At 37.9% G+C, this 26548-nt stretch overlaps 2 protein-coding genes and 1 long non-coding RNA gene across 5 annotated transcripts; 2 read left to right on the top strand and 1 right to left on the bottom strand.

Moving 5' to 3' along the window:
- The first annotated feature begins 331 nt into the window (after positions 1-331).
- On the top strand, positions 332-2750 carry RabGGTb (geranylgeranyl transferase type-2 subunit beta). The gene is made up of 2 exons (XM_017146180.3): positions 332-1105; positions 2080-2750. Exons 1-2 carry the CDS (start codon positions 493-495, stop codon positions 2505-2507), a joined length of 1041 nt encoding a protein of 346 aa, XP_017001669.2. The 5' UTR covers positions 332-492; the 3' UTR covers positions 2508-2750.
- Positions 2751-2790: 40 nt separating this feature from the next.
- On the bottom strand, positions 2791-8062 carry NTPase (ectonucleoside triphosphate diphosphohydrolase NTPase). 3 transcript variants are annotated; one of them, XM_017146164.3, is made up of 4 exons: positions 7843-8057; positions 5297-5444; positions 3993-5122; positions 2791-3389 (listed from the first exon to the last, which is right to left on the bottom strand). In XM_017146164.3, the coding sequence occupies exons 1-4, from the start codon at positions 7870-7872 to the stop codon at positions 3297-3299; spliced, it is 1401 nt and encodes a 466-aa protein (XP_017001653.2). In that variant the 5' UTR covers positions 7873-8057; the 3' UTR covers positions 2791-3296. The 3 variants fall into 3 exon arrangements, with proteins under 3 accessions (XP_017001653.2, XP_017001661.2, XP_017001638.2); XM_017146172.3 differs by lacking the exon at positions 7843-8057 and adding an exon at positions 5525-5709; XM_017146149.3 differs by having other exon boundaries at positions 3993-5444; positions 7843-8062.
- A 4235-nt stretch (positions 8063-12297) lies between these two features.
- LOC138912054 (uncharacterized) lies at positions 12298-16597 on the top strand. Its single transcript, XR_011417703.1, has 2 exons — positions 12298-12932; positions 16292-16597. It is a non-coding gene; the product is annotated as an uncharacterized lncRNA (long non-coding RNA).
- The last annotated feature ends 9951 nt before the right edge of the window (positions 16598-26548 follow it).

Raw genomic sequence — 26548 nt, 5'->3', positions numbered from 1 at the left:
CAATAGTTAACAACTTTAGCAAAAAGATAAGATTTTTTATTATGTTTTTAAAAAATGGGCAGGTGCATTTGAAATGCGTTCAATATCGTCAAACAATTAATATATTTTTATTTTTTAGCTATTGATAAATCATAGTGTCACAAATAGTTGGTAATTTATCAAAAACAAGACTTTAAATCAAATATGTATTATATTTTTATTTAGTTTTCTTAAATGTAATATGATAAATATAATTCTAGATGCTGAAAATAGCCACTGAAAAGGGTTTTAATGTTATTAACCCCCCTTTCTACACCCTTGCAGCGGTCAGCTGTTTGATAAGCCACCGCCGCGTTGCCAACCATCGCGCAGATGAATCAGCTGCGGTCGATTGGGTTCTCTTGGCTATTTATTTGTTCGTAGAACGATTCCTGTTAATTAATAAGGTTAATCGAGCGAAACGTCGAGCAGAAGAGGATCCCTCCCGTCCGATTCAATTGATAGCAATCAGCGATGGACTTCACGACCTTCGTAAAGCCTTCGAACGGCGAAGGCGGCGGTGGCGGTGGAGGTGGCGATGCGGATGGCCAGAAACTTGAGTTCTGGAAGCATGTGGAGTACATCGAGAACCATGGAAAGCAGGAGGATGACTACGAGTACTGCATGACCGAGTTCCTGCGCATGTCGGGCATCTACTGGGGCACCACGGCCCTGGACATAATGGGCCAGCTGGACAGGCTGGATCGCAAGTATGTCGTGGAGTTTGTGAAGCGTTGTCAGTGCCCCACGACGGGTGGATTCGCCCCCTGCGAGGGCCATGATCCCCACCTGCTGTACACCCTGTCGGCCATCCAAATACTGTGCACCTACCAGGCGCTCGAGGAGATCGACTGCGAGGCGGTGGTGCGATTCGTGGTCGGACTGCAGCAGCCCGACGGCAGCTTCTTTGGCGACAAGTGGGGCGAGGTGGACACCAGGTTCAGCTTCTGTGCGGTGGCCTCCCTGACGCTACTCGGCCGCATGGACCAGACCATCGACGTGGAGAAGGCGGTCAAGTTCGTGCTGTCCTGCTGCAACCAGACGGACGGAGGATTCGGCTCCAAGCCGGGCGCAGAGTCGCATGCGGGTGAGTCACGTCACCATTGGCCTCCAGTCAATATCATTTCAATTTAAAGTTCTCTATTACTATTAATATTTTCTCTATTAAAAAGCACTGGCAGAAAAATGTGCCAGTATTTTTAAACATTTCTTTATTTTATTACAAAAACAATTATGAATTTTATAGATTTTTTTAAATTTCTTACTGAGTAAATAATTTTCTTTTAAACTTTTATACATTTAAGCCTTTTCATGGAAATTAATTTTCTTAAATTGGTACAAAGTTAAGATAACCAACAGTAGCTCTATTGCAAATCTTTTATTATAAAATCCGCGAATTCTTGAGAGCCCTTGTTTAAATTCCGGAAATTCAGAAGACCACTACTACTACTTATAAACAAATTAATAGTTATTTTTGATCGCAAAAATGGAAAAAGAAAACATTGTTTCTGTAAATATATTCCATATATTATAAAATCCGCGAATTCTTGAGCACCTTTGTTCTAATTCCGGCAATACAATAGATCACTACTACTACTTATAAACAAAATTAATAGTTATTTTTGATCGCAAAAATATGAAAAAGAAATGATTGTTTATGAAAATATATTCCATATATTAAAAAAACCGCGAATTCTTGAGCATCCTTGTTCTAGTTCCGGCAATCCAATAAACCAATATTACTCTTAAAAAAAAATTAATAGTCATTTTTGATCGCAAAATTCGAAAAAAAATACTATTGTTTATGTAAATATATACCATAAATTATAAAATGCGCGAATTCTTGAGCATCCTTGTTCTAAATCCGGCAATCCAGTAGACCACTACTACTACTTATAAAAAAATAAATAGTTATTTTTGATCGCAAACATATAAAAAAAAAATTATTGTTTATGAAAATGTATTCCAAATAATTAAATGTTTAAAAGATTTTTTTTGATTAGTTCTTTAAAAGCAGATATTCTTTAGATCCCATACCAAACGTTTTTCAACTTTTCCTAGGCCTTATTTACTGCTGCGTGGGCTTCTTCTCGCTGACCCACCGCCTTCACCTGGTCGACGTGGACAAACTGGGCTGGTGGCTCTGTGAGCGCCAGTTGCCCTCTGGTGGGCTGAACGGACGACCCGAGAAGCTGCCCGATGTGTGCTACTCGTGGTGGGTGCTCGCCTCGCTGACCATCATGGGCCGTCTGCACTGGATCAGCTCCGAGAAGCTACAGCAGTTCATTCTGTCCTGTCAGGACACGGAGACGGGTGGCTTCTCCGATCGCACCGGCAACATGCCCGATATATTCCACACGCTCTTCGGCATCGGCGGTCTCTCGCTGTTGGGACATTCCGGCCTGAAGGCCATCAATCCAACGCTCTGCATGCCCCAGTACATCATTGATCGGCTGGGCATCGAACCGCAACGATTGGCGAGGCCGTGAGGGGATTCCAGAACGTAGCCAATGATTAGCTCATGATCAGAAAAGACCTCTACCGTATTCCCACGCTAGCCTCTCTTAGTTTTATTTGTAAAAAGACCAAAATACCATACTCGATGTCCTTTGCTCCCTAACTTCGTTGTGCATTTACACAGGATGTATCCCCTCGATAGGCTATTATTAATATATATTTTGTAAAACGAATCGAAATCAGCAATAAATAAATATCTTATTTTATTACAGCAAGACATCAGTTATCATGATTAAAATAAACGACACATAACCATTAAGATCAGTTAACATTTGATTTATTTGCAAAAATAATTAAACTAACATTTGCGTATGTGAAAAACAAATTGAAATGTTTGCGCTAATAGTCTAGTCTATACAATTAGGTAAATACATATCGATGTGTAAATTTATGTACATGAGGATACCGGGGGTGTAAGGACTAAATAGTTAAGAACTTGGCAAAAAATTGCATTACGAAAATGGCGAATCACACAAAATTGGAATTACGAACTAGGCGCTAAGTGTAGTCACCGTGTGTGTGTGTGGGTTAGCTTCAATTAGAGACAATTGAAATGAATTTTACAGAGCACAAACAAATATTAATCGACCACATGTATAGGCAATGTCTGAGTGTTTTTCGGGTTGGTGTGTCTAGTGTGTACTGTGATTGTAGTATACTCGATGCACGTCTAAGGCACTCTATAAACAATTTCAGCTAACAATCTTGTTAAAATGTTTTTTTTCTTTCTTGTTTATCAACTACGGACTAATGGAGGAGCATTAGGAATTACTGAATTTTTCATCGCTAGTCAGAACATTATATGCACAGCCCAGGGCCCAAGAGATTTCGTGGCCATCTATCTTCTTGTAAAGCTGTAAAGCAAATAAAAATGGGAGTTAGTTGAAACTTTCATGAATGGATTCAATGATTTATGTTGAATTTTTTGTTTTATATGAAGGAATTAATTCGAATTTTGAGTTTATTAGAATTGAATGAATTTGAATTTTGAGTTTAATAGAATTGAATGAATGAATGGCATGAATTCCGAAATAATTCAAACGACAATTTCTTTTGAAGAAGAAAGGACTATAATTTTGTGATTAAATCTGCCTGAATTTTATTTACTATGCAGTTAACATTGATTTGTTAAACATTTTCCACTTTTTGTTCTCAAAAGAAAGCAGAAAAAAAATTTCAATTCCAAAAATTCATAAAAGTTATTCATCCATTCAATTCGAAATGAATTAGAAAAACATTCAGGGCAGTTTTCTCGTCCGTTTGTTAAATTTAAAGTAGGGTTAAAACCTTGAAATCGTATGGTAAATCTGAGATTTAACCCTACTTTAAATTTACCAGGTGGACGAGAAAACGGTCCTCCATTTATTTCACATGGAATTGAATTAAACAACTCAGAAATTTCATGGCACACTATGATAAAACAAAAATTGAATGAAACTCCTTAAGCAATCACTCACCTTAATCTTTTTGCCATCGTTTAAACCAAATCCTTCACGCAGCAGCGTCGAGATGAAGGTAAGGTCGAAGCACATGAAGGGCTGCTCATCGTTGGGAATGGCGCAGATCTCCTGGGCCTTCTTGCGGTAGGCCTCCACGGTGGTCTCGCCTCCAGCCAGTGGATCCACCAAACCCGATTCGATGGCACGCTCGAAGTAGTAGCTAAACGCAGCCACCGCATGTTGCTTTAAGGTAAACGGCTTGGGTTTGACCAGCGGCATAACCTTGCTCTTCACCAGCTCCAGGCAGGCATCAAAGTCCACAATCGGCTGCTCGGCACTCGACTTGCCGTTCTCCTTGCCACTCACCTTGTACTGCACATTGCCGTAGGTCCAAGTACGATTGGCAATGATGGGATTCACGCACACGCTCTCCAGCACTGAATCCTCCTTCTTATAGCCATGCGTAAAGACGGCATGCCGGGCGGCCATCAGTCCCAGTCCCAAATAGCTATGCGTAAACACATTGATCTTCTTGCTGGAGGTCACCACCTCGTGCATGTACTTGTCGTACACGGGCACCTGTTCCGGATCGGTTGGCGAGAAGGTGACCTGCGTGCTGCCACCGCCCAAATCCAAGGCGGCTGCCTGATTCGTCTTGGAGAGGCGGCCCAGCAGGAAGTTCACAGTGAACCAACTGAAGATGCCCTCGTCCGTGCCGTCCATAATCTCAACGGCATCCATGTCCACACTGAACTCGGACTTGGCGAATAGATCGCGGACGGCATTCAGGATATTTTCCGCCTTGCTGGCGGGCAGCAGCCGCAGACCGGCTGTGGCTTTTAGAACCAGCGGCGTAGACGACCAGTGCTCCTTGGGTATAAAGGCTCTGGCCTCGTCCAACAGCAGCTTAATGGAGTGGGCACCCTCGGCGGGATTGTCAGCAAAGGAGCTCAATCCCGGCTTGCGCTCCTTGAACAGCTCCTCGTAGAGCACCAGTTTGTTGTCAATAAAACTCCTGTTGAACTTGTAGGCCAGCACACGACTGCCCGTGGATCCGGCATCGATAATGGCCGCATACTGGACCTTGCTGTAGCCAAACTGGGAGGCCAGGCGGGCCAAGTAGGGACTGGCATTCTCGGAGACAAAGCCTGCATCGTCGTCATCCGGGTTGATGGGTGGTTTTTTAGTGACAACACGGCGAACGGGAGTCGGAAAATGGGGTTCCACATGGGCGTAACGCACGGTAACAGTGGGAAAATCAGAGGGTTTGGTTAGTACAACTTTGGGAGCTGGTTGGGGTGCAAAATACAAGTGGTACACACCGAAAACAAAGAGCAGCAGGATGACGGAGATGACCAGGCAGAGGAAGGAGATCTTGAGGCCGCTGGGACCGCGGTTTCCACCGCTGCTGCTGCTGGCACTTGGGGAGCCACTGCTTTTCCGCCGCGGCGGCTTCTCATCCGTGGCCAGCTGGAAAATATAGGAAAATTAAGTGAGTTATTTAATAGTTTTTTTTGGGTTGTTTGCTCTAGTTTCCATTTTCGGTCTACCAGCTTATATTCGTATTTCATGGCTCGTTCCGTTGCCTCTGGTGCCACAGCATTTATGCATAGCCGGTCTCTTGCTTGGAACACATTTCAGTTGTTTGCTTTTCCAATTTTAACACGCTGGCTGTTTGCTATCTCTTGAAACGTCAATGATTATGTTTTCATTTTTCATTCCACGACGGGCTTTTATCGTTCACATGTGCCAGGGCTGCAGAGCAGAGCTCATCGATAACGTTTACCAGGGATGCAGCGCACTTTTTCTCTTTGGTAACGGTAGCGTAGGGTTTTAAGGCAACAAAAACCGGTTACTTTTTAAATAACTTACTTCAAGTATTGTTTCTTTGCTAAAATAAATGCGTACTTTAACAATTACATAGATCTAAATAACTTTAAAAAATTAAAAACTATCAAAATCAAATATAAAATAAATGAAATGTATTTTTTTTATATTGTTGGTTATCATTCGTTATCAATCTACTTTTATTTCTTGCTAGAAACCGGTTCAAAGCCATGAAAATTAAACAAAAAATTAATTTCCAATTCAAACCCAAAAAAAACTCTATCAACAGCTAGAAAAAATTCGATTGTATACATTTGCAATAGTTTGTATTCTTACATGGTATAGGTAATAGCCCTTGAAATTTGTAAACACCTCTAGCTAACGGGTGAAAACCGGGCCTTCTAAAAGTTCAAAGTCATGCTAAATTACATATTTTTGCTGTGACAGCCGCACACCAGTGTCCATTAGTTTAGAATCTAGACGGCATGTTATCACGTAACCTTCTAGCGATATGACAATGATAAGACGCAATCAAGTCTGGGCACCACTAGCAACCATTATAAGTGGGCCACATAAGCGATATTTTGGCTTGATTAAATATTAAAGTTGTGGCCGCAAACAAAACCTGATGAAATTTCCATTGTTTAAACAAATGTTTCGCTATTGGTAAGTGGCTGACGTAAAAATAGCTAGAGAGCGATGAAAAAAGCCAAACAAACTAGGAACACCGAGCAGAGTATATTTGGTTTAGCAGTAATGGAGTTGACAGGGCGAGTATAGATACTTAAGTACACCCATTAGTATATTAAAAATACAATTTCCAGGCAATTACACCGATGGAATAATTAACATGAGTTTTTACTCGGGCAGCGTTCATCAAACATTCATGGTGTGAACTTATCGCATATGTTGCGAGGGGCACCCTACCGTAATCAATAAATCAATTGATAACTGGGGACGTGGGCGACTTTTGTGCCGATCCACAATGAGTAAGAAGCCAGCGATGAAATGCTATTTAGGGCTTATCAAGGAAATGCATATACATATTGGGGAATGCTTTAATCGGGCCTGTAAGATAGCAGCGGAATTATTTTATTTCACCGCCTAGCAATATCTGGCGTCAGATGGAAATGTTTAATTGTAATATAACGGCGTTCTTTTCAATTAAAAACAAAAAGTTATTAAATTTCTTTAAAGTAAACCATTTCCATTTCCCCCAAAAATATGAAAAATATGACCTAATGACTTAGTAGCTAATCTTCATTTATGCGGGTACTTCCTTATCTGGAAAATGATACGTAAAAATGAGAAGAATATTCTTTTATCTAGGGTGCCAAATAGCAAAGTATCGAGTACAGGCTGCCGAGTATACACAAGGGTTAAGGCCACGTTCACAATCTTGCACTCTAGCACTCACTTGCAACCTGTTCCGGTTTGGTCCCATCCTGTTCTCCACCCACATGCGATGCCCACATAGATCAAACGATCCAATCGCCCCCGAAATCGGCGTGTGTATCTGCTGTCTGTGATCTGTGGGGTTCCGTTTCGAGAAAGCAATTGAAAAAGTTGTCTAGCGAGGTTCAGAAACGGTTGCCAACTTTCCTTATTTTTTTAGCGGCCCCTTTAATGACCTTGCAAATGAGAAACTGGCAAGAGCCACCCTAATGTACATATTAAATATAAACCGGCCGGCTCGGCATAAAAAAAAACAAAACTAATATCTTGTACCAGGCACAGAGCATTATGTATTTCCTAATCAAATGAAATTTGCATATTGTTTACCAGTAAAAACCTGCTTGACAGTCCCCCGTCTAAATTTAAATATCTTGTAAAACACAATTTCAAATAAAAATTGGCACAATCGAATAGAACTTGAAACAATTAATCTACGAGTCATTTGATTTTTTACTTCCGCGTCAAAAGAGCAACAATTTCGTGAATCTGCCTGTGTGTGATCTCAGCATGTGTGTGTGTGTGCGAGAGCGCCATGAAATTGGCATAAAATGTGTGCTTAGATTACCCTTTTAACCTTTTGCCTTACTTTTCTCTTTCGCACGTCGGTGTTCGTCATGTTGTTGTTGCTGCGGCCGTCGTTACTTTGTACTAAATTATGTAAATACGGCGAATGCGGCGTTGTTTATCCCCGACTATTTCTGCGATCGCCGAGCGGAACGCACTAAAGCCGATCTAATCGAAATGGGCGCGCCTTCCGAAAAACAAACTCTGAGCAGCAGCGCGAACGGAATGGCGTCTTTGAAAAAAGTAAAAACACGAATAAAACACCTGCTTACTTATATGCTGCAGCCCTAACAGCTGTTCGTCACAGAACGCGTTATCAGTGCGGTCACACTGAGGGGCGAACCAGGGCCGCGAGAGCATTAATAAAACCTTTTGGCTACAAAACAGCAGAACGAAAGCAGCTTAGCTGCTAGCTCGGGAGAACTAAAAATCATTGTGACTAAGAGGTCCATTGATATTCAAAATTTTTTACTTTTCTGATAGTTTAAAATTTTTCTCTGCCTTTTGCCATATTTCATATCAATCAAAGCTCCTTTTGAATAAATTTTCTCTTGGGCCAAGTACTCCCTTAGAGACGGACGCCTCAATAGGCATTTCGGGCACCTGTTGAGGTGGTTGTTAAGAGAATACCAACTTTGACTACCTCTGAGCCGGAAGATCGGACTTGTCCTTGAATAAATCAGTTATCAATCTTTAATAAACTCATCGAGTCCTGTCCAGTATCAAAGGAGTCCACTGTCCACTGTGGCAATGGTTCGCCACTTGGTCAGCTAGCGCCACCAATAAGCCTGGCCTAGTTCTCTTCCGGCATCGTCGAGCCGTGAGAATACCGTCAGCCAACTAGGATGGTCAGGACTGAGAAATGTCATTAGCCTATCAGCCTCGATGGCTTCTATTATAATACTTTTATATCCTTAAAAAATAAACCTTTAAACAAACAGCGTTTAAACTTATTTTATTTTATACTTACGTTAAGATGTCCCATGTGTTTTAATTGCCCTGTAGGGCAATTGTGGGCTTGTGCCAGGCTTCTCGTCAACTTCTTCTCCTTCCCTTCCCCCGCTAGCGTAGCCATGCTCCTCCGTACGTGCTCCGACCTGAGGGTTTTGGCTTTTTGCCAAAAGTGCAAATATTGCCAAATTTTCTGTAATTAAATATTTGTTATAATTAATTGTCTTTAATTAATAAGTACCATACCCATAACTCGCTTCTCGCAGTACAAGTTTTGTAAGTTTCGGAACTCCTTCTGCTCCTTTTTCTTTTGAAAGAAACGCTTGACCTTTCTGAAATGTTGGCCAATACCTGCTCGGCACGATCTTCCTCCATGTCCATGCTTTTCATGCAATTCATGCTGTCCATGATGTCCATGTTGTCCATGTCCATTTTGTTTATTAAAAACTTTAAAATGGCACAATCTGCACAACCAAAATAAAGGAAAAACATGGTAACGGATGAAAATGGTAAGACAAGTAGGTAAGACGGCCAATAACTTTTGATTGGAATGTCCGATTTAAGCCATAATTGCTGAGTTCATAGGTCTTGATGAGTAGAACAAAGTTGCCATACAATCCTTTTTTCTATCTCTTGTAGTTTTTTCAAAACCGTCTTATGTCTATGTGTATGTGTGTGCCGCTGAACTGAATAACGGATCTTTGACAGCGTTGCCACCTGATATATTCGACAAGCTTGATCACATCACGATCAGTTTTGTTTTGGTTTTGGTTTTTTTGTTTTGTTGCGTTGCCTGTTCGGTTCGGATGCCACGTCTCTCAAAAACAAATCAAATCTAGCGAACCAACATTCTCTCGATCGGATCAAGATGGATAAGCGTTTGGTAAGATGAAGTACTATTTAGTTAAAGTGAAGTGGAAGTTAACTTTCCTTCTCGTTCTAGCCACCCAAACATCTTGCATGGCTCCTTGATGACGAGGAAATCCCACCGGTGGATCCACCAAGCCCGGCACCACCGGTGGCACCGACAAAATTCCGGAGGCTCTGCGATCAATGCAATCAGTATGTCTATGTACATATATGCCGCGTGAAGCAGGATATGGCGAACCACCTGCTGAGGTCCACGGAAGGCAGGTGGAGCTTCACGTGTGTGCGAAGTGCGGCCTCAGTCAGCTTAAGGAAACATTTGAGCACGAGGTGCACAGAAGTCATACTTTTGTGCAGGGACCGTAACAGTTATAAGTTTTATTGATAAAACTCGCACTGAAAAACTTATTTCTGATTTTTATTTGTATTCCTCAAAAATAACAGTTATTGTTTGAGTTTTATTATAAAACTCATGATCATGATGAGTAAAAAAAAATAAAAATCATCAATAACGATCATGTTTGAGTTTTATTTTATAAAACTCAAAATAAAACTCAATTCGCTTTTGCGGCCATTGTATTGGGAATTTAAATATGGTTTAAATTGGTTCTTGTTCGTTTGGCCATGTCGTTTTAGCACATTTAATAAAAAAAATTTTATTTTTACATTAAACTATTTTAAAAATTGATTTAAGGTGAAAAATGGGCCTTTTTGTACGACTTTTTTGTGAAGGCAGGACAAATATTGGAAAAAAAAAATTCCAGTTACCAAATCTTTACCAGTTGGCTAAGGTGGTACACGCCGTGCCCGCCACGCAAGTGAGCGTGGAAAGAAGCTTTTCGGCCCTCAAAATGGTGTTAACTGATCTTCGCTGCAATTTATCGCCAATAGCTTTAAAAAAACTTATATTTGTAAAACTAAACAATATATAAAATTTTTACAGGAATTTCTTTAAAGAAGTGCTATTATTAATAAATTTTTATGGATTATTGCGACCTGATTTTTTTTATTTCTATTTTTCTCTTGATGGGGGCTTCAGTATTGATAAAACCGGAACTATGGGGTACATGTCAATGATGTGCACTAATGCATTCTGTATATGTCACATATAAGCATTCCTATAGGATAAATTAACAACAGAAGACTGGTCCAAAAAATAATCATAAATAGTCATAAAAATAATCAAAGTATAGTTTGTAGTTTAGCTCAGGATCGAACTAATTAGAAACTAATATGGCGGCAAAATCATGTGGAAATATGTTTTATTCAAGTTTAAAGGTTTTTGGCTTGGTGGACTTTTTGGTGGAAGTGCCCATATGGTAAATGATTGGATTGGAATTTTATTCACTTTCTATAAAAATTTGCAATATTTCCCGCTTAGACCAACGTTTGTTTTGGCGGATTGAAATTTATTTGGTTTATTTTCTTCAGTCAAATGTTTCGCGAATTTTTAAGGTAAAAAAAAAACGCGAATTCATTAGGTCAAATGAATCGCGAATAGTGAAAACAGTCACATAACTGAAATATTGCTGCATTCTCAATTAGGACCATGATATTTTCCCGTCATAATTTTATGAAAGAACGGATCAAATACAATTCGTGAATTCTTCCGGCTTTACTTTGTATTGCGAAAAACTTAAAAGATCTTGCAAAAGATCGAAAGTTATCAGATCCATAAAAACCAATATTTATCCTGCCTTCACAAAAAAGTCGTACAAAAAGGCACATTTTTCACCTTAAATCAATTTTTAAAATAGTTTAATGTAAAAATAAAATTTTTTTTATTAAATGTGCTAAAACGACATGGCCAAACGAACAAGAACCAATTTAAACCATATTTAAATTCCCAATACAATGGCCGCAAAAGCGAATTGAGTTTTATTTTGAGTTTTATAAAATAAAACTCAAACATGATCGTTATTAATGATTTTTATTTTTTTTACTCATCCTGATCATGAGTTTTATAATAAAACTCAAAAAATAATTATTACCATTGATTTTTAAAAATAAAACTCACAAAATAAAAATCATTGCAGATTTGCATAACTTGACCAATTTGGAACTCATTGGTGTTCTTGATTTTTTGGTAGCACTTTTCTAAGTGGATGATTTTTATAGCCAGGAAAATTTGAAATAACTGTTATTTTCGGTCCCTGCTTTTGTGTGCCCCCCGTAGAAATGTCTTTCGAAAAAGGCAGGCAGTACAGGTGACACTTAGCGGCTTGCACTCCGCAATAGACATAATGCGATTCTATGTCTGCGACATCGTAAGAAAATATCACTTATTATTTAATTTATAATAATTGAATATATTAGTTTTTAAATATTAAATAAAAATTTAAAAATGTACATTTCCTAACTTCAAAAAATCATAGCGCCCTTAAATGAAAATTTCAAAAAAAATTAGAGATGATAATCAAAACAAACCCTTCGAGTTACTCGATTTTGAAGAAAATTCATTTTTTATATGAGCAGTTGAGAAATTCTTACCCAAACTTAAATATTTAAAACAAAATTAGCAATCATTAGCAAGGTAGTACCAGATACAAAAAAATCCCTATTTTTCACACACTAGACAGTGCCGATTCTCCCCAACACTGGAACTATCGCCGCACAGCTGATTTCCCGCCAATCAGCTGGCCGATAGTTGCCCTATCGATTGGCCTGCCATCGATAACGATATCTGTATTTTCCTCTCTCTGCACCAACACAAAACAGGCAACTAAATTTCGTTTTAAAACCCCCAACTAAAAACAATGCAAACGAAACGGAACCAATTAAGTGATTAAGTGGCTAAACGCGGCGGCGCCGAAAGCGAGCGCAGTGCATTTTTCCGGATGAAATCGCGTTTTCGGGGAAACTTACACAAACATTTTTTTTCGTAAGCGCTCTCATGTTGTCTCTTTCGCACAGCAGAATTACTAGTTGCTGTGTGTGTGCGTGCGTGCGTTTGTGTGTGCCGTATGCCGTGTGTGTGCGTGCGAGTGTGCCTGTGTGAGTGACTTTGACTGCAGTTCGCGTACGTTTATTTTTTATTAATACCACACAAAACAACAACAACAAACAGTAATGGAAACTAAACATATTTAATGCGAGGAGAGCAGAAATCGAATCGGCAAGGCTCTTTATCACCACCACCACCACCGCCTCACCAGCAACAACAAATTACTACGGCCTGTATGTGTGAACGTATTTGTGTTAAATAATGTTTAAACATTTCTGATTTCGCACACAAAACAATTTTGAGTTGTAGTCACCCAGCAGAGAGAAACAATTGAAGCAAACGGAGCAGAGGTAAGTGCGAAAAAGAGACAGCCGTCGCATACAATTGTTATAAACAAAATGTGTCAAAAGTTCGTCATGTCGCGCGCTCTCTCCCTCTCATTTTTCGCTCTCTCTCTCTCTCTCTCCCGCCACGCCGAAAAGAAATTAATTTTGATATTTTTCCCCTGCTTTTTTTTTTGTTGCCCTCTCTCGCTCTCGCAAACTTTTAATTTTAATTTGCTATGCGCAGTGAATTCGCGCGCAAAGGCAGCAAAAAAAGAGGCAAAGCAAAGGCAGCAACAACAACAATAGAGGCAAAGTAATAAACGTCAAAATGCCAGACGGACAATGCCGCCACTCTCTCGCGCTCTTTCATCGGCCGTGTGCGTGTGTGTGTGTTTGGGTTTGCTAGCTTTTTGTTTTTATCTATTATTTAGGTGTTTGCCTTAAAAAGAATCACTATAGCAGGCGCAAATTCGCAATACTTGTGTATTTATCAATCGGAGTTCTAAAGAAAAGGGTGAAAGGCCAGTAAAACCCCAAAAAGAAAATGCGAATACTATGAGAAGGAGGGAGAGAAAAGAGAGAGAGAGCGGGAGTCACACACACACACCTCAAGCAATTCTGATAAGAACAATTGTTAATTGTTTGAAAGCCGACATTCCAATAGTCCATTCGCGCAGCCATTGGAAATAATCGAAAATTGGAAATACTCTCGTGCTCATCACAAAATCTGAGATTCTTTGGCAACTGATTAAACAAAGGTGCTTCATTTCGTCAGCATAAAGTATTTTCACTTTGTTGTCAGTCCGTCGTATGTAAAAAACCGCAAATTAGTTCACATTTTGTGATTAGCAAGCGGCTAAGAAAGTTATAAATAGCTAAATAATAATTCACTTCAATTTAAAAAACAAACACATTAAAAGTTTAAGTCTTTCTTATTTGAGAAATTTTCTAACTTCAACTTTCAAATACAAGATGAACAACTGGTTTTGAAAAACATCGAATAAGAAGAATGACTTTAATCACGTCCGCCATTTGAGTAATATTTCGAATTTCTTGTAATAGATATTTAGATATTTTTGATACATTTATTTTTTGTAAAATAATACAAAAATAAGAACCTAATAAAATGTTGGAATTAAGTAAAGCAAAGTATTTTTTGAAAAGACCGAAATATATATGTACTTGGAAATAAAATTCTCTTTGTCTATTTAGTAATTTTTACCCACGTTATCAAGTTTGATAAACATCTGACGGATTTTTTACTGAAAATATCATTTAATTTTCGAATTGTAGTTATTAGGTGTTATTAAAAGAAAATTCAAACATTTGTGGTCACTGCTCCTGGGGATAATTTTTTTCGCCTCTTCTTGCAATGGGTATTTTAATATTAATCTTTAAGAACGTTGCAATCTTTAACGTTGCTAAATAGGATTGCGTGTTGTTCTGTTCAGGCATTTGTAAAAATCAAAAAGATTTCTTTGTATTACATATTATATTATTTATATCTATAGCCAATGGATAAATCCTTATTTGGCTACAATTGAATTTTTGGTTGGTTGTTTTTTCTTATGGACATGAAGTGACGGCGTCACTAAAATTGATTCATGAAGTCAAATTACAAAACAATCTGAACAAAAGGCAATTGGCAAAAAGAAGAAGAAAATAATGCAAGAGAGAGCATTTTTTCTTTTGTTGTCCGCACGGATTCGAATTTGAATTCCAATGTATGTATTCCAATCTCACTTTTCGTCGCTCTCTCCCCATATTCATTCAAACTTCCGTGAGTTCTTCGATACAATTTGATTAAAAAGTTGATAAATTAAAGACGATCTTTGGCTGTTTAATTATGTTAACTAACATAAATGTAAACCGTTACCAACAGTGGCGACAGAAAGAAGTTCGAGAGAGTGGTTCGACTGAGTTCGAAGGTTCGAAGCGGCTCTCCCGGTTCGCGTTCGAGTTGCGTGCGGTTGGAAGCGGGCGAAACGACGAATAATAACGGTAAAGCTATAGTCTGAGTACTTTTTGGATTTCTCAGCCGGTCGAACGCAAAATCGGCGCGCCGTCGTCGCGACGTGTAAAAAATGTAAAGCGAAAATAGCCAAAGAAATTTGTAAAAAATATAGAAAAATACAAATCGCGCCGCCCAACCGCAAATCTCCAATCTAATTCCAATAAAAGTGCTTGCCATCTAATATTATTCGTGTATAAGCAGTGTTTGTGTGTGTGTGCAATCAATGTTTTTTCTGTGTGCAAAGTTCAAAGGCAAAGGCAAAAAGAAAAAGCAATAGCAAAGGCAAGCAAAAGCAAAATCAAATTAAATTCAAAGCCAATGTAATCTTAGTTTCGAAAACGTAAGTTGATAAAAAGTGAAGAGTGTAAATTTATAAAATCGTAGCACATGTGCCACCCTCCCCCTTCCCCACCTCCTCTCGCTCTGTCTCGCTCGCTCGCGAAATTTCCAATGCAAATCCAATGGAAATCAACAGATCAAATACAAATACAACAACAAATTCGCTTTCGCAAATAAAAAACGAAAAAAACAACACAAACTGCTCGAAAACGGAACAGAAGAGACTTGAAAAGAAGGAGAGCGCAAAAAAGTGAAATGCGCATTTTTTATTGTCAATTTTTTCAAACGGCAGTTTTTGACCTGGACCGTGTGATTTTCTTGCTCTCACGATCGCTCGCTCTCTTTTTCTCGCACGATCGCACGCTCACTCTCTCGCTCTCTTTGCATTGGCTAACGGAACTGAATTGCCGTCTCGCGCTTCTTCTTCTTTGCGTTGTTGTTGTTAGGCAAAAGCAACGCCAAAAAGGAAAGGAAAATTTTTTTTGAAGCGGTGCGTTGCCCTTTGGGTTTGCTCTTCCAATAACAACAACCACAACAACTAATGAATGAATGGGGAAGCAGCAGACACAGCAACAGAATCAGAAACAACAACAAAGAAAAAGATACATTGCGATAATTTTCTCGCTCATCTGGCGTCTTTATGACATTATGTACGCTACATTTTTGATTTTATACTCAACACCTGCTGTTCTTCCATCAACATTTATATGTTCATATGTAATCAGTGCATCAGTTCTGTGTGTGTGTGTGCCCGCTGCAATTGCGATCAACAGCTGTTGCTGGGAGAGCGACAGAAAGAGAGGGAGAGAGCACGAGCGAATATCCGTATGTGTGTGTGTGTCCTTGCGTGTGGTTTTCTTTGTGGACATTTGTTGTTGCAGCTGGAAGAATATTTTCCCAAAAAGGGGGGTTGCGGAAGATTCCAATCTTGTATCGAAAAATGTTTCCCTCTCGACGAACTTTTTGACACATTTTGAAAATATTTCCTTGAATAATGACATACTTTAAGAAAACGCTTTCAATTTTGCAGCCAACATTATTATTAAAATCGCCTCAAATACAAGCAATAATAAATAATATATTAAAACAACCCGAAAGTAAAAAGTTCAACATTTAGTAAGGGAAAAAAAATTATTAAAAATCGTAGCCATTAGCTTTAACAAAACGCGTAAAAATTTTGAAAAGAACTTAGCAAGCCTATAAAGTACGCCTTCCAATAGTTATTATATATACACGCATTATATACATATGCATATACATAGCCATAGCACTTACAACATACATACATATATATACAACAACAACAACGGTCAAAGGGAATTAAACAAAACAACAAACCTAACGGGAAACGAAAGAACGGTCGAGAATCGTGGAAAAAGTGCGTTATATTCTAACGGTGCAATCAAATCTTAATGTAGCCAAGCGATATTACGGCTACACACTAACATAAATACCATACAAATATATATATTATATATATTTCTTACATCCATCAAAAAAACCAACAATTTTTACAATCCGCAAAGTTAGCAGCTTCAAAGTCAACCAACGCAATTACTTTAAGAGAATTACTTTATCGGTAAATAGCCAAGCATATTATATATTGGAGGATAATCGAATATTGGAGGCAAAATTAAAAAAATCAAGTGCAAATTACAACAAATTATTCTAAATATTAATTAAAATGAGAATTATACGAAATTTCCAATATTAAAATCAAATTATCCTATTATTCATAGGCCTAAGTAATGAATAACAAATTTTATATATGCGCCCCAAGTGCTTAATAAATAAACAAAACAAAAAAACAGCAACAACAACAACACCAGACAACCAAACAAGATTAGAAAAACTATGTTAAACAACAACAACCTCAACAAACAGCGAATCGAGCAATATTATCAATAATAATATAAATCAGTAAATTGTTAAATGTTAAAATTCAAATTTAAACAACGCTAGCAACCTGCCAATAGCAACAAATAAAACAAAAAATAAAACTAATGCGGTGCCCAAGAATCATCGCAAACTTAGGCATCCCGCAACAAGAAAAGTCAACAGGAAAAGCCCAAGGAGTCGGATATCATCATAAGGAGGGGCTGGAAAAAGGATACGCAGTTTTCCCTGCAACGAAGTCCAGAGGCCTTGGATTCACTCAACGCCCCTTTAGGGCGGAGGGATTCCCTTCTATGAGTCAACCAATTGCAATAATTGCAGCATCAGCAACGATTTGGATCCCCATATGGATATACATATGAAAAAACTAACTAAGCCACGGTAAGTCGATATTTTGAGCGAATATTATTATGATATTTTGGGGATTATTACCCCTAGTTTACTAAATATATTTATTTTAAAGTATTCTATTAGATCTGTTATAATAAGATGAATTTATTATTGTTGTATTATTGTAGTAAAGAAAATTGCAATTTACGGGATAAATTAGGCTTTCCTTCTTATCATTCAAGACCCAGACCTTTTAAATAAACCCAATAAGTTTAGGACCCAAGTTTAATCTCTGGTTATTTCGTTATTGTCCGTCTTTGACAATAAACCAAATGCTACGCACACGACATCAAATCGGATCTCCTAAAAACTTTTCTCATTTCTGCGACCGACCCCTTTTCATTCCGGTTCTGGCTCAGCTTCTTTTCCTCATTTTCTCATTTTTTATTGTCAATGAGCTGCGGCGGCCACTAAAATGTATAATTGAAAATTGTACGCCCACATTTACTGCGCACACACAGGCAGACGGACGAACAAACAAACAAACTAACAAACAAACAAGCACATCCACATCTATATAATAGATACGTATACGTATAAAGAGCAGTCCCACCAAAAAAGCAGACAAAAAAGAGAAGAAAAAACGGTCCCCAGTTGCTTTTAGCGCCATGCAATAAACAGAGCGAGAGAGCGTTGCCAAGTTTTGCGGGTTTTCTTGGCCTGCTCTTTTCTACCAACAGACTGTTGGCTGAAAATCCACCTTCTTCGCCACCCCCTTTTTCCGCTTTCCGCTGTCGTCTGTTGTCCCACCTTGAGGAAAAGTAGAAAAATCTAAGTTTTTCATGCCTGCTTCTCTGAAAGTGGAAAAAGGGTATGATGAAATTGTAGCATTTGAATCTGAAAAAAAAGATAGTAATTATAATGTAGAAAATTTCTTTAATATAGTAATCACTTTTTAATATTTAAATCAGGTATTCAGAAAATATTGAACACCATATCATATAACCCAGCATTTTCGTACTTTTTTAAAAATCTAAAATAAATCTCATAAGTAAATTGGTTTCTAATAACTAATAACACTACAGTATTCATTATACTATCAGATAGATAGGCACTTTAAATAGTTAGTAAGTATAGCATTTTAAAATCTTTCTTATACCCTATAGTTGATATTATAATCCCTCTGATAAGGATAGCTATTTATAACTTTCCAGAACTGAGAACAGCGTATCCCATAGTCGGAAAATTCCTCTTTAACGTTCTTTCTAGTCATATCCTCTCTTTTCTCCGTGTTTCGGTTTTTGTTGTACATTTTGCCGGCGTCGCCACGCACTGTTTCCCCATGGCTAAACCATTGTGCACTTTTCGCTGCAATTTGTCGAAAACTTGGTATATTTTTTTCATTCGAAAGTTTAACCATAGCAGATTTCTTTAGACCACTTCCTCCTGGGCCAAAAAGGGATTTTAAGTTGGGCTTTAGTGGTCCCTAAAACTCTTGAGCCCTCATTTGATGCCCGAAAATGTGCCAGGCGGAAAAACTTGAATGCAAAAAGGTGCGTTTACAGAACATTTTATTTTCAGGTTCTGATATAATCAACAAGGAGTCTTTTTTAACCCCAATTAGTTCATAATTTCCTTGATATATGTATAGTATACCCTGTATAGCATAACTTTAATAGGGTCTGATCTAAAATTCTCAATTTACAATTTACCGTTTGAGTAGTTGGTTATTTTATGACTTTTGTCTGCCCGCATATTAGTTGGAATTTCCTGCACTTTGTGTCCTTCCTACCGGGTTTTTCCCACCTTTGTGGGGAAAATGTGCTATAGCTATACCCTATGTATATGTGGCACTCAGCCATACACGCGCACAAGTTTTTGGGTTTTTGTGGGTTCCCCAAACCCAACCAAACCAACCCACCACCCACTTGGCTGTCCGCATTCTATTGCATTTCGGTCGCCTCCCCCTTTTTGGCCGACTTTCTATCATTCGCTGCCTTTGGCATTGGCCAAAAAGCGAATTTCCTCCGTTGCGTCCACATTATAGAGTTGAATTATTAAAATTTGTCTGGTTGTGTGTGCCAGTTATGAATAGCTAAGTGGTTGCCAAGGAGTGGAATAAGTCTATATATATATGTATAAAATGGTCTGCTTAAGAAGCCCACTTATACGGATTGGTTGATGGGACTTTGTCCCATGAAATTTGCTTTATGCATGATTTAAAGGTGATATAAATCGAATTATTGAGATGTCATTCCTTTAACTGATTTTCAACCCAGTCTAGCTAATGAATGTGAAATGGTGTCAATATTCATATTTAAGTAATCTATTATAATATGAAAATATATTGTAATAAATTCGTTCACAACTGGGTTATGTATAGGTATAGGTATACCATCAATCTGACGAATCAGAAAGCCTGAAAAATAATCCTTTTTTGGCCGTAATGCCAACTGTGGGACCCATCATCATGGGGCTGCCTTGCCCTTTCACCTCCATCATTGGCCCACTTAAACTATTGACCCACACACCTAATTGATATGCTACACGTATAGTCGGCAATCAAAGTGCGGTATGTGTGTGTGTGTGTGTTTGAGCGAAGATGGTGAAAGTGTGAGAGATAGCAGAAGGCAGAAGAAATCTCTCAGGGGATTTTATTTTTTATGTCGAAATTATACATTTTATTATGCCATTTTAATGCTACAAAGGCACCGAACGTAAAAGTTGAAGGGAAAAAGGAGCGGCAAAGGAGCAACACAACATGCAAACTAAACAGTCATCCAACTTTGCCCCCATCTTATGTCAGACCATAAATCAGCAACAGTTAGGACCCAGAACGACCAGGGAACTCTGGGCAGAAACAGGAAGGAAGTGCAGGGAGTCCTGTTTTCATTTTGTATGCAAAAGTGAACAAGGTGAAAAATAGAAGGAGATGCTCAAAGGAAATACAAAAAAACATATACTGTAGATGGGACAAAATATATTAATATTTTATATAGAGAAATTAATTTATTAATTTTGAACTCTAATTTCTCAACTACAAATTATAAATTTTTAAAAAATAAATTTGAACTCGTATGATATTTTTATAAACTGATTCCTCTTTTAGTAAAATTTAGTTTATTTTTTATTTTTATTTATTTTTTTTTTTTTTACAAAGAAATTATTTTATTTTAATTTTTATAATTTCTTAACTACAAATTATACAAATTTTTAAAATATTTCTATAAACTTGTTCGATATTTTATTAAATATATCCCTCTTTAAGTTGTTAAATAAATTCTATGATTATTTTTAATTTTTTGTAAGGACGAAAGTTTTAGGGGAAATTCAAGCTAAACGCCTTGAGGCCCCATGTAATTTTATACCTTACAAAATTCAACCAGAAAACCAAACAAAGGGAATCGAAGATATGTGCGCACACACAAATGACAGATGTTGGGGTGGATGTGCAGGAAGGAAGGATGAGGACGGGTTTGAGGACGAGAACGAGGACGAGGACCGAGGACGAGGACCAGGACCACCGAGAACTGTCATTGAGAGGCAGCCAAATTGTTTTATGTCTATCGATAAAGTAAATCACTTCCCCCTTCTCGCACTTTTGTTTGCAAATAATTCGCTTCGTACTTTTTACAAGGGGTTTTTCATCCGAGTCGTTCGTCCTTTGACTGTTTGTATATATATTTGTATATATGTATGTATAGTTACCTTCGTCGCTTTATTTAATGACCCGAAGCTTGTGTTTGAAGCCCAAACGCAGGGCGAAAGCAAAAAAGCAAGGGAAAACAGCAACAGCAAACGAATCTGAGCCACAATTGACACGTGTTGGGATTGGCATGTATACGTATGTTTGAGTGGTTGGGGTGGTTGGCTTGTAGAGGGGGGCAACCTGAATCGAAGCTTATTCGCATTCACATATGGCATATAGGTACTCAACCTCTCTGGGAGTAACTAATTAAACAATATGGTCGATGATAAACTCTGCGGTTGCTTAGTGATAACCTGTGCTCCAGCTTTAATTCGAGTGGGAAAATATAAGCTAATGATGTCGTTAACTAAGTAAAATTAATTGAGGTAAAAAATGATTAATAAAGGTAAAATTTACAGCGGAAAATGAAAGTGCTGCATGGAAAATTGTAAAATTTTTATCAATAGTTTATGGGACAGTAGCCTTCGAGTCATTATTTAAAATTCAAAAGCCTTGGCACACCTTCCCGTAAGCCACTCCCATAAATGGCACCCTACCTTCCTCCCACTTCTACCAAGGATTTCTCATCTTAGATGAGACCCCCTTACTTACTGCCACCCCCTCAATGATTAACTGTTGCACACCGCGCCACGCCCATCAGTCAGTTGCAGTTAAACTGAAGGACACACGTTGTGGAAGAGGTCAGAAGTTGTGGGGTGTGGGGCTTAGCCTCTGTGTGTGCAAAGTGTGTGCAGTGTTGTTGCCTTGGCGATGTCCATGTCTCTCCGTCCATGTGCATTGTGGCTCCAACACTCCAACCTCCAGTCACCCATTCACCCATCTCTCCTCCACCTTTTTCGATTTCGCACATTTCACGCACAAGTGCCGCCACTTTAAGCCAGAACCCGCGAGAACTGCACTCAAAATAAATTTAACCCTAAATTTTAGAAAATCGCCATTAAAATTTCTTTTTTCTAAATTCAAGAAAGTTATTTCTAAATCTTAGGAAATTTTTCTTAAGTCAAGAAAGTTTTCTTTAAATCCAGGAAGTTTTTCTTAAATGTAGAAAATGGTTACCATGAACTAACCATTACGTTTGATCACCAAGGGGGGGAGGGGGTCAAAAATCAGCAAAAACGTGATTACGTAATATATGGACAGCCCCTTTTCTAAAAATGAGTGCCCTAACCCTAAAATTAAGCTAACCCTAAATAATAGAAACATTTCCTAAAAAGTAGAAAGTTTTTCTAAAAAATAGAAATAGTTGTTTTCACATACTCTGGCACACCAAAATGTTCAATGCCAGAACTTGTCAGCTGCCGGCCGGCTGTACTCGTGGCGCAGACCGTTAAAGCACTTGGTTAGCAATTGAATCGACGCGGGTTCGAGTCCCAGAGCAAAATTTGTTAACCTTTTTTTTAATGTTATTTTATTTTTTTTTATTTATTTTATTTTATTTTTCTTTATTTTTTTACTTTTTTTATTCCTTTTTTATTGATGGCAAGCAGTAAACTAAAAATAATTAGGTTTATATTCAGCTATTTACTATATACTACACATAATATAAATTGCGTTAGCATAAATATATACATATGTATATACGTATGTAAATAAGTAAAACGCGAATGGTCAAAATTATGCAATTAGTATTCAAATGTGTTGTCCGCTTCACCCTTTACATACAATGCTCGGTTTGCCACAGCAAGTTTAAGTGCTACAATGGCCCAGTATGTAGGCCATTCGCTCCTCGCGCGGGAGACCCGGGTTCGATTCTCACGACGGACAAGTAAAAAATTGTAAGTTTTTTTCATGAACATAAAATATTAACTAATCATAATTTCTACATTCCCAATCTTCCGCAGTCCCGTAGTCCACATTTACAACCACATTTGGCTTTGGTTAGATAAGAAATCCAAGCGCAAATACATAATAATAAATACATAACCTACATTCACAATATACAAGACACACAACGCCTGCATATGTATATAGGGAGGAGTACATAATACAAACGTATATACAAAAATCATGATTGAACATGTTTTTTTGTTTTGTTTTAAATTTCTATTTTTTAGGAAAATTTCCTACTTTTTAGAAATTTTTGCCCTTAAATTTAGTAAAATTACCCTAAAATTTAGAAATATGACGTCAAAAAAAATCAAAAATATAGAAAAATGTGACCCTAAAATTTAGGGCGAGCTAGTCTTGAAGACAGAAGTAGGGCGATTTCCTTGACTTTAGGGTTAATTTTATTTTGAGTGTGGCAAAGTGAAGACAAGAAGAACAACTACTGGAACTTTGGCTTCATCTCTTCGCCTCCTTGGCTTCCCCCTTCTGTTGATTTATACCCTTCTAGCCAAGGATTTGAAATACCAAAATAGTTATGATCTTAAAAGGCTGCGTTAAAGGCATTCTTGCCTTATTTCTGAAGAGACTGGTAGTATTAAAATCGATGCTTGAAGTTGAATATATGAGTTCTTCGGCAATAATTAAATTTCAAAGGAACTACTCCTAAATCTTAAAATATATATCTTACTCATCATAAATCTTGAAAAAATAATAAAAGTGTTCATCTATATTATATTCGTGTTTTGGTTTTAAGCGATACATTTTATAATTGCAAATTATATATTAAAGTCAACAAATCAATAGACTGTTACCATGCGTAATCACTAAGAAATTGTTCCATTGATTCGGAATCCAATTATATCAAATAGCTTGAAATTGTACAATATGGACAATTGTGGGACCCTTACCCTAAGTATACTTGGTAAATAGGCTAACGATATTATGTTTATTTTCCATTGTGTGAACAATGCCTTGACATAATAAAATTTATATTTAGACTCATTGAAATTATAGTATCCTCACTTTCAGTCCTTGAAGGGGTGCATATGGTGTCCTTTGGCTGGCATTTCTTGATGCTCCACTTGGACCACCCCCTTCCGGCGCCTCCTTTTTCCACATCCACATAGATGGCCATTCCAGGAAACAGTAAATAAGTTGCACTTTTCCGCTTACAGAGGGGAGGATTTCTCATCGGCAACCTTCTTTTTGCCAAGAAATGGGGCGTTGGGTGTCCTTGGTGGGGGTTTTTGTTGCGCCGGCAAATAAAAACAAAAACTTATTTGCCATTTATTTGCAGTTGACTTTGTTTCTTCGTTATTAATATTGACAAGAATCGGGGGGATGGTCGAATGGTCGGTTGGTTGGCAATCGAAAGAGTGGGGAAAATAAAGAAGGACCTCGGCAAGCCTTTGGGGTCTCCGTCGGCATTGCGTTTGTGTTTGTTTTTGTGCTTAATGCGCTAAACTGGACGCTTCCAGCTCCGTTTCTCCCCCCCTTGGCCTCTCTGTCACTCCAGTGTCGCCTGCTCTTTCTTTCCTTTCCACTTCCGGTGGTGAGACACGGAGGATTTAAGTTGTGGTTGTGGCTTAAAATTGTAACCTGAAGCTTTATTGAAGGACTTTTTAATGAGTGTTTGTATTTGATTGCCGAGAACTGCAGGCAAGGAAGCGTTGCTTCTTGGATTTTCGAATTCATCTCGCTGACCTGAGAAACGTGCTTTCCCTTATAAATATATCGAAGAGCTCTAAATATATAACAGGAATAATGCAGAATATATAAACGAACGTGGGTATCGCTTGGTAGTTGTTTACATCCGGTTCATGAGAATTCCATTTCAATGAATTTCTGAGATGTTGGGAAAATGTTTGACGTAGAACTTGATATTCACGCTTTATCTGATCATTTTTTATGTAGTCTAGTGATCTATATATTCTATCTATGTATTTGAACTGGAAAATTGTTTCTGTATTGTAGATTAGTACTAAGAACTATTTCTATTCGATTAGTTTTTTGGTATTTAATGATCATTATTGTATGCTACTTTGTAAAATGTTTTTAATATTAATTGGTATTAATAAAAATCATAGAAATAGAATGACATTTCTATCCAATTCTTCCCTTTTCTCCTCTCATCCTATATTTATTTCCGTTTGCCGGCTGCCACTTTCTGTTGCTCTTGATTCCGTTGGTTTGTTGTTTCTGCCATTTTTGTGGGGCTTTTCCAACGTCAGGCAGAATAACACACACAGAAAAACAACAATAACTATAACACTTGGGTGGGTGGTGCCGGCGTACTCCACTTTCTCCGCCCACAACCCCCGCCCCCCTTTTTGGCCCGCCTCACACGTTCACCATAATTAGGTGTTAATATGACATTTTGCTCGACATTCAGCAACTGAGCAAAAAGTAAGCTGAAATATTTATGCACTGTTTTGCCAACCTGAAATATTTGTGCACTTTTTACACGTAGAAAAAAAGTCTAGGATGGCATTTTATATTAAAAGGGGGACAAATTTAGAAGAAATATTTTTTAAAGAAGGTAAAGATAATATTCCTGTTAACTCATAAACAACAATAATGCCTTGTACTTTAAGTACTCATATTACATTTCTCCCGGTGTAAAAAATTTATTATTTATATGCATTTGTGTGAGTAAGTGCTTTTTACTTGTAGCGCCCTCTCGCTCTCAACAATTTTGTTGTTTGTTGTTGTTTGCTTAACGATCGATAAACTGTCTCAATGTGCGTTTCCTCCCGCTGTGAGTGAGTGTGCGTGCGTATCTGTGTGTCTGCATATGGCAGCGAGTTAGTGTTAGTATTGGTACTTTTGGATTACAATGTAATGCTGTTCTTCCGCTGCTTTTCCCGCTCACTCCACTGTCGCTGGCATTTTGTAAGCACTGGGAAAATACCTCAACGTGCGAGCAAAGTTGCCAACTATGGATTACAAAAATATTTAGAGCTTTCTCCACTTAATCTTCTTAATCTTAAGTTCAAATTAGCCATATCTTATCACATTTTTAAGGAGTTTTGATAATTTTTACGAGTTGGTTTAGTTTTAAGATTATATGTTGGTATAATACCTTTAATTTGACTAAAAAACGTCAACACTACCATCCCATTATCTTTACACCATTTTTCCTTTCCTTCATTTTCCTTTTTCTTTGTTTATTTTATTGGCTGTTGTAGCTTTTAGTTGAACATTATTCGAGACGTTTGCTCGTCGTAAATGTTTATCGATTGCCTATCGAATAGGGGAATTCCCCGCCATGGGGGGTTTACTTTGTTTAGCCATGGGAGTGTGTATAAAAAGTAATTGTTGAAATGTGCGCTTAAACAATACGACAAGTGTTGTTTATAATTATTCTGTAAGTTTGAAGTGTAATGGGGTTTTGAAAGGTTAAGGAAACAAGCAAGAAAAATAATGGAGAGCCTGGTTTTATATATGCATACTTTTTTATCGTATGGATAATTCGGCTATAATTTCAAATTCAAAACCATTAAAGACCGAACGTCAAAACCAAAA

The sequence above is a fragment of the Drosophila takahashii genome, chromosome 2L (assembly GCF_030179915.1).
Source record: "Drosophila takahashii strain IR98-3 E-12201 chromosome 2L, DtakHiC1v2, whole genome shotgun sequence".
NCBI lineage: Eukaryota > Metazoa > Arthropoda > Insecta > Diptera > Drosophilidae > Drosophila > Drosophila takahashii.
Note: the sequence above shows the minus strand (reverse complement) of the source record. Positions and strands in the feature narration are given on the sequence as shown.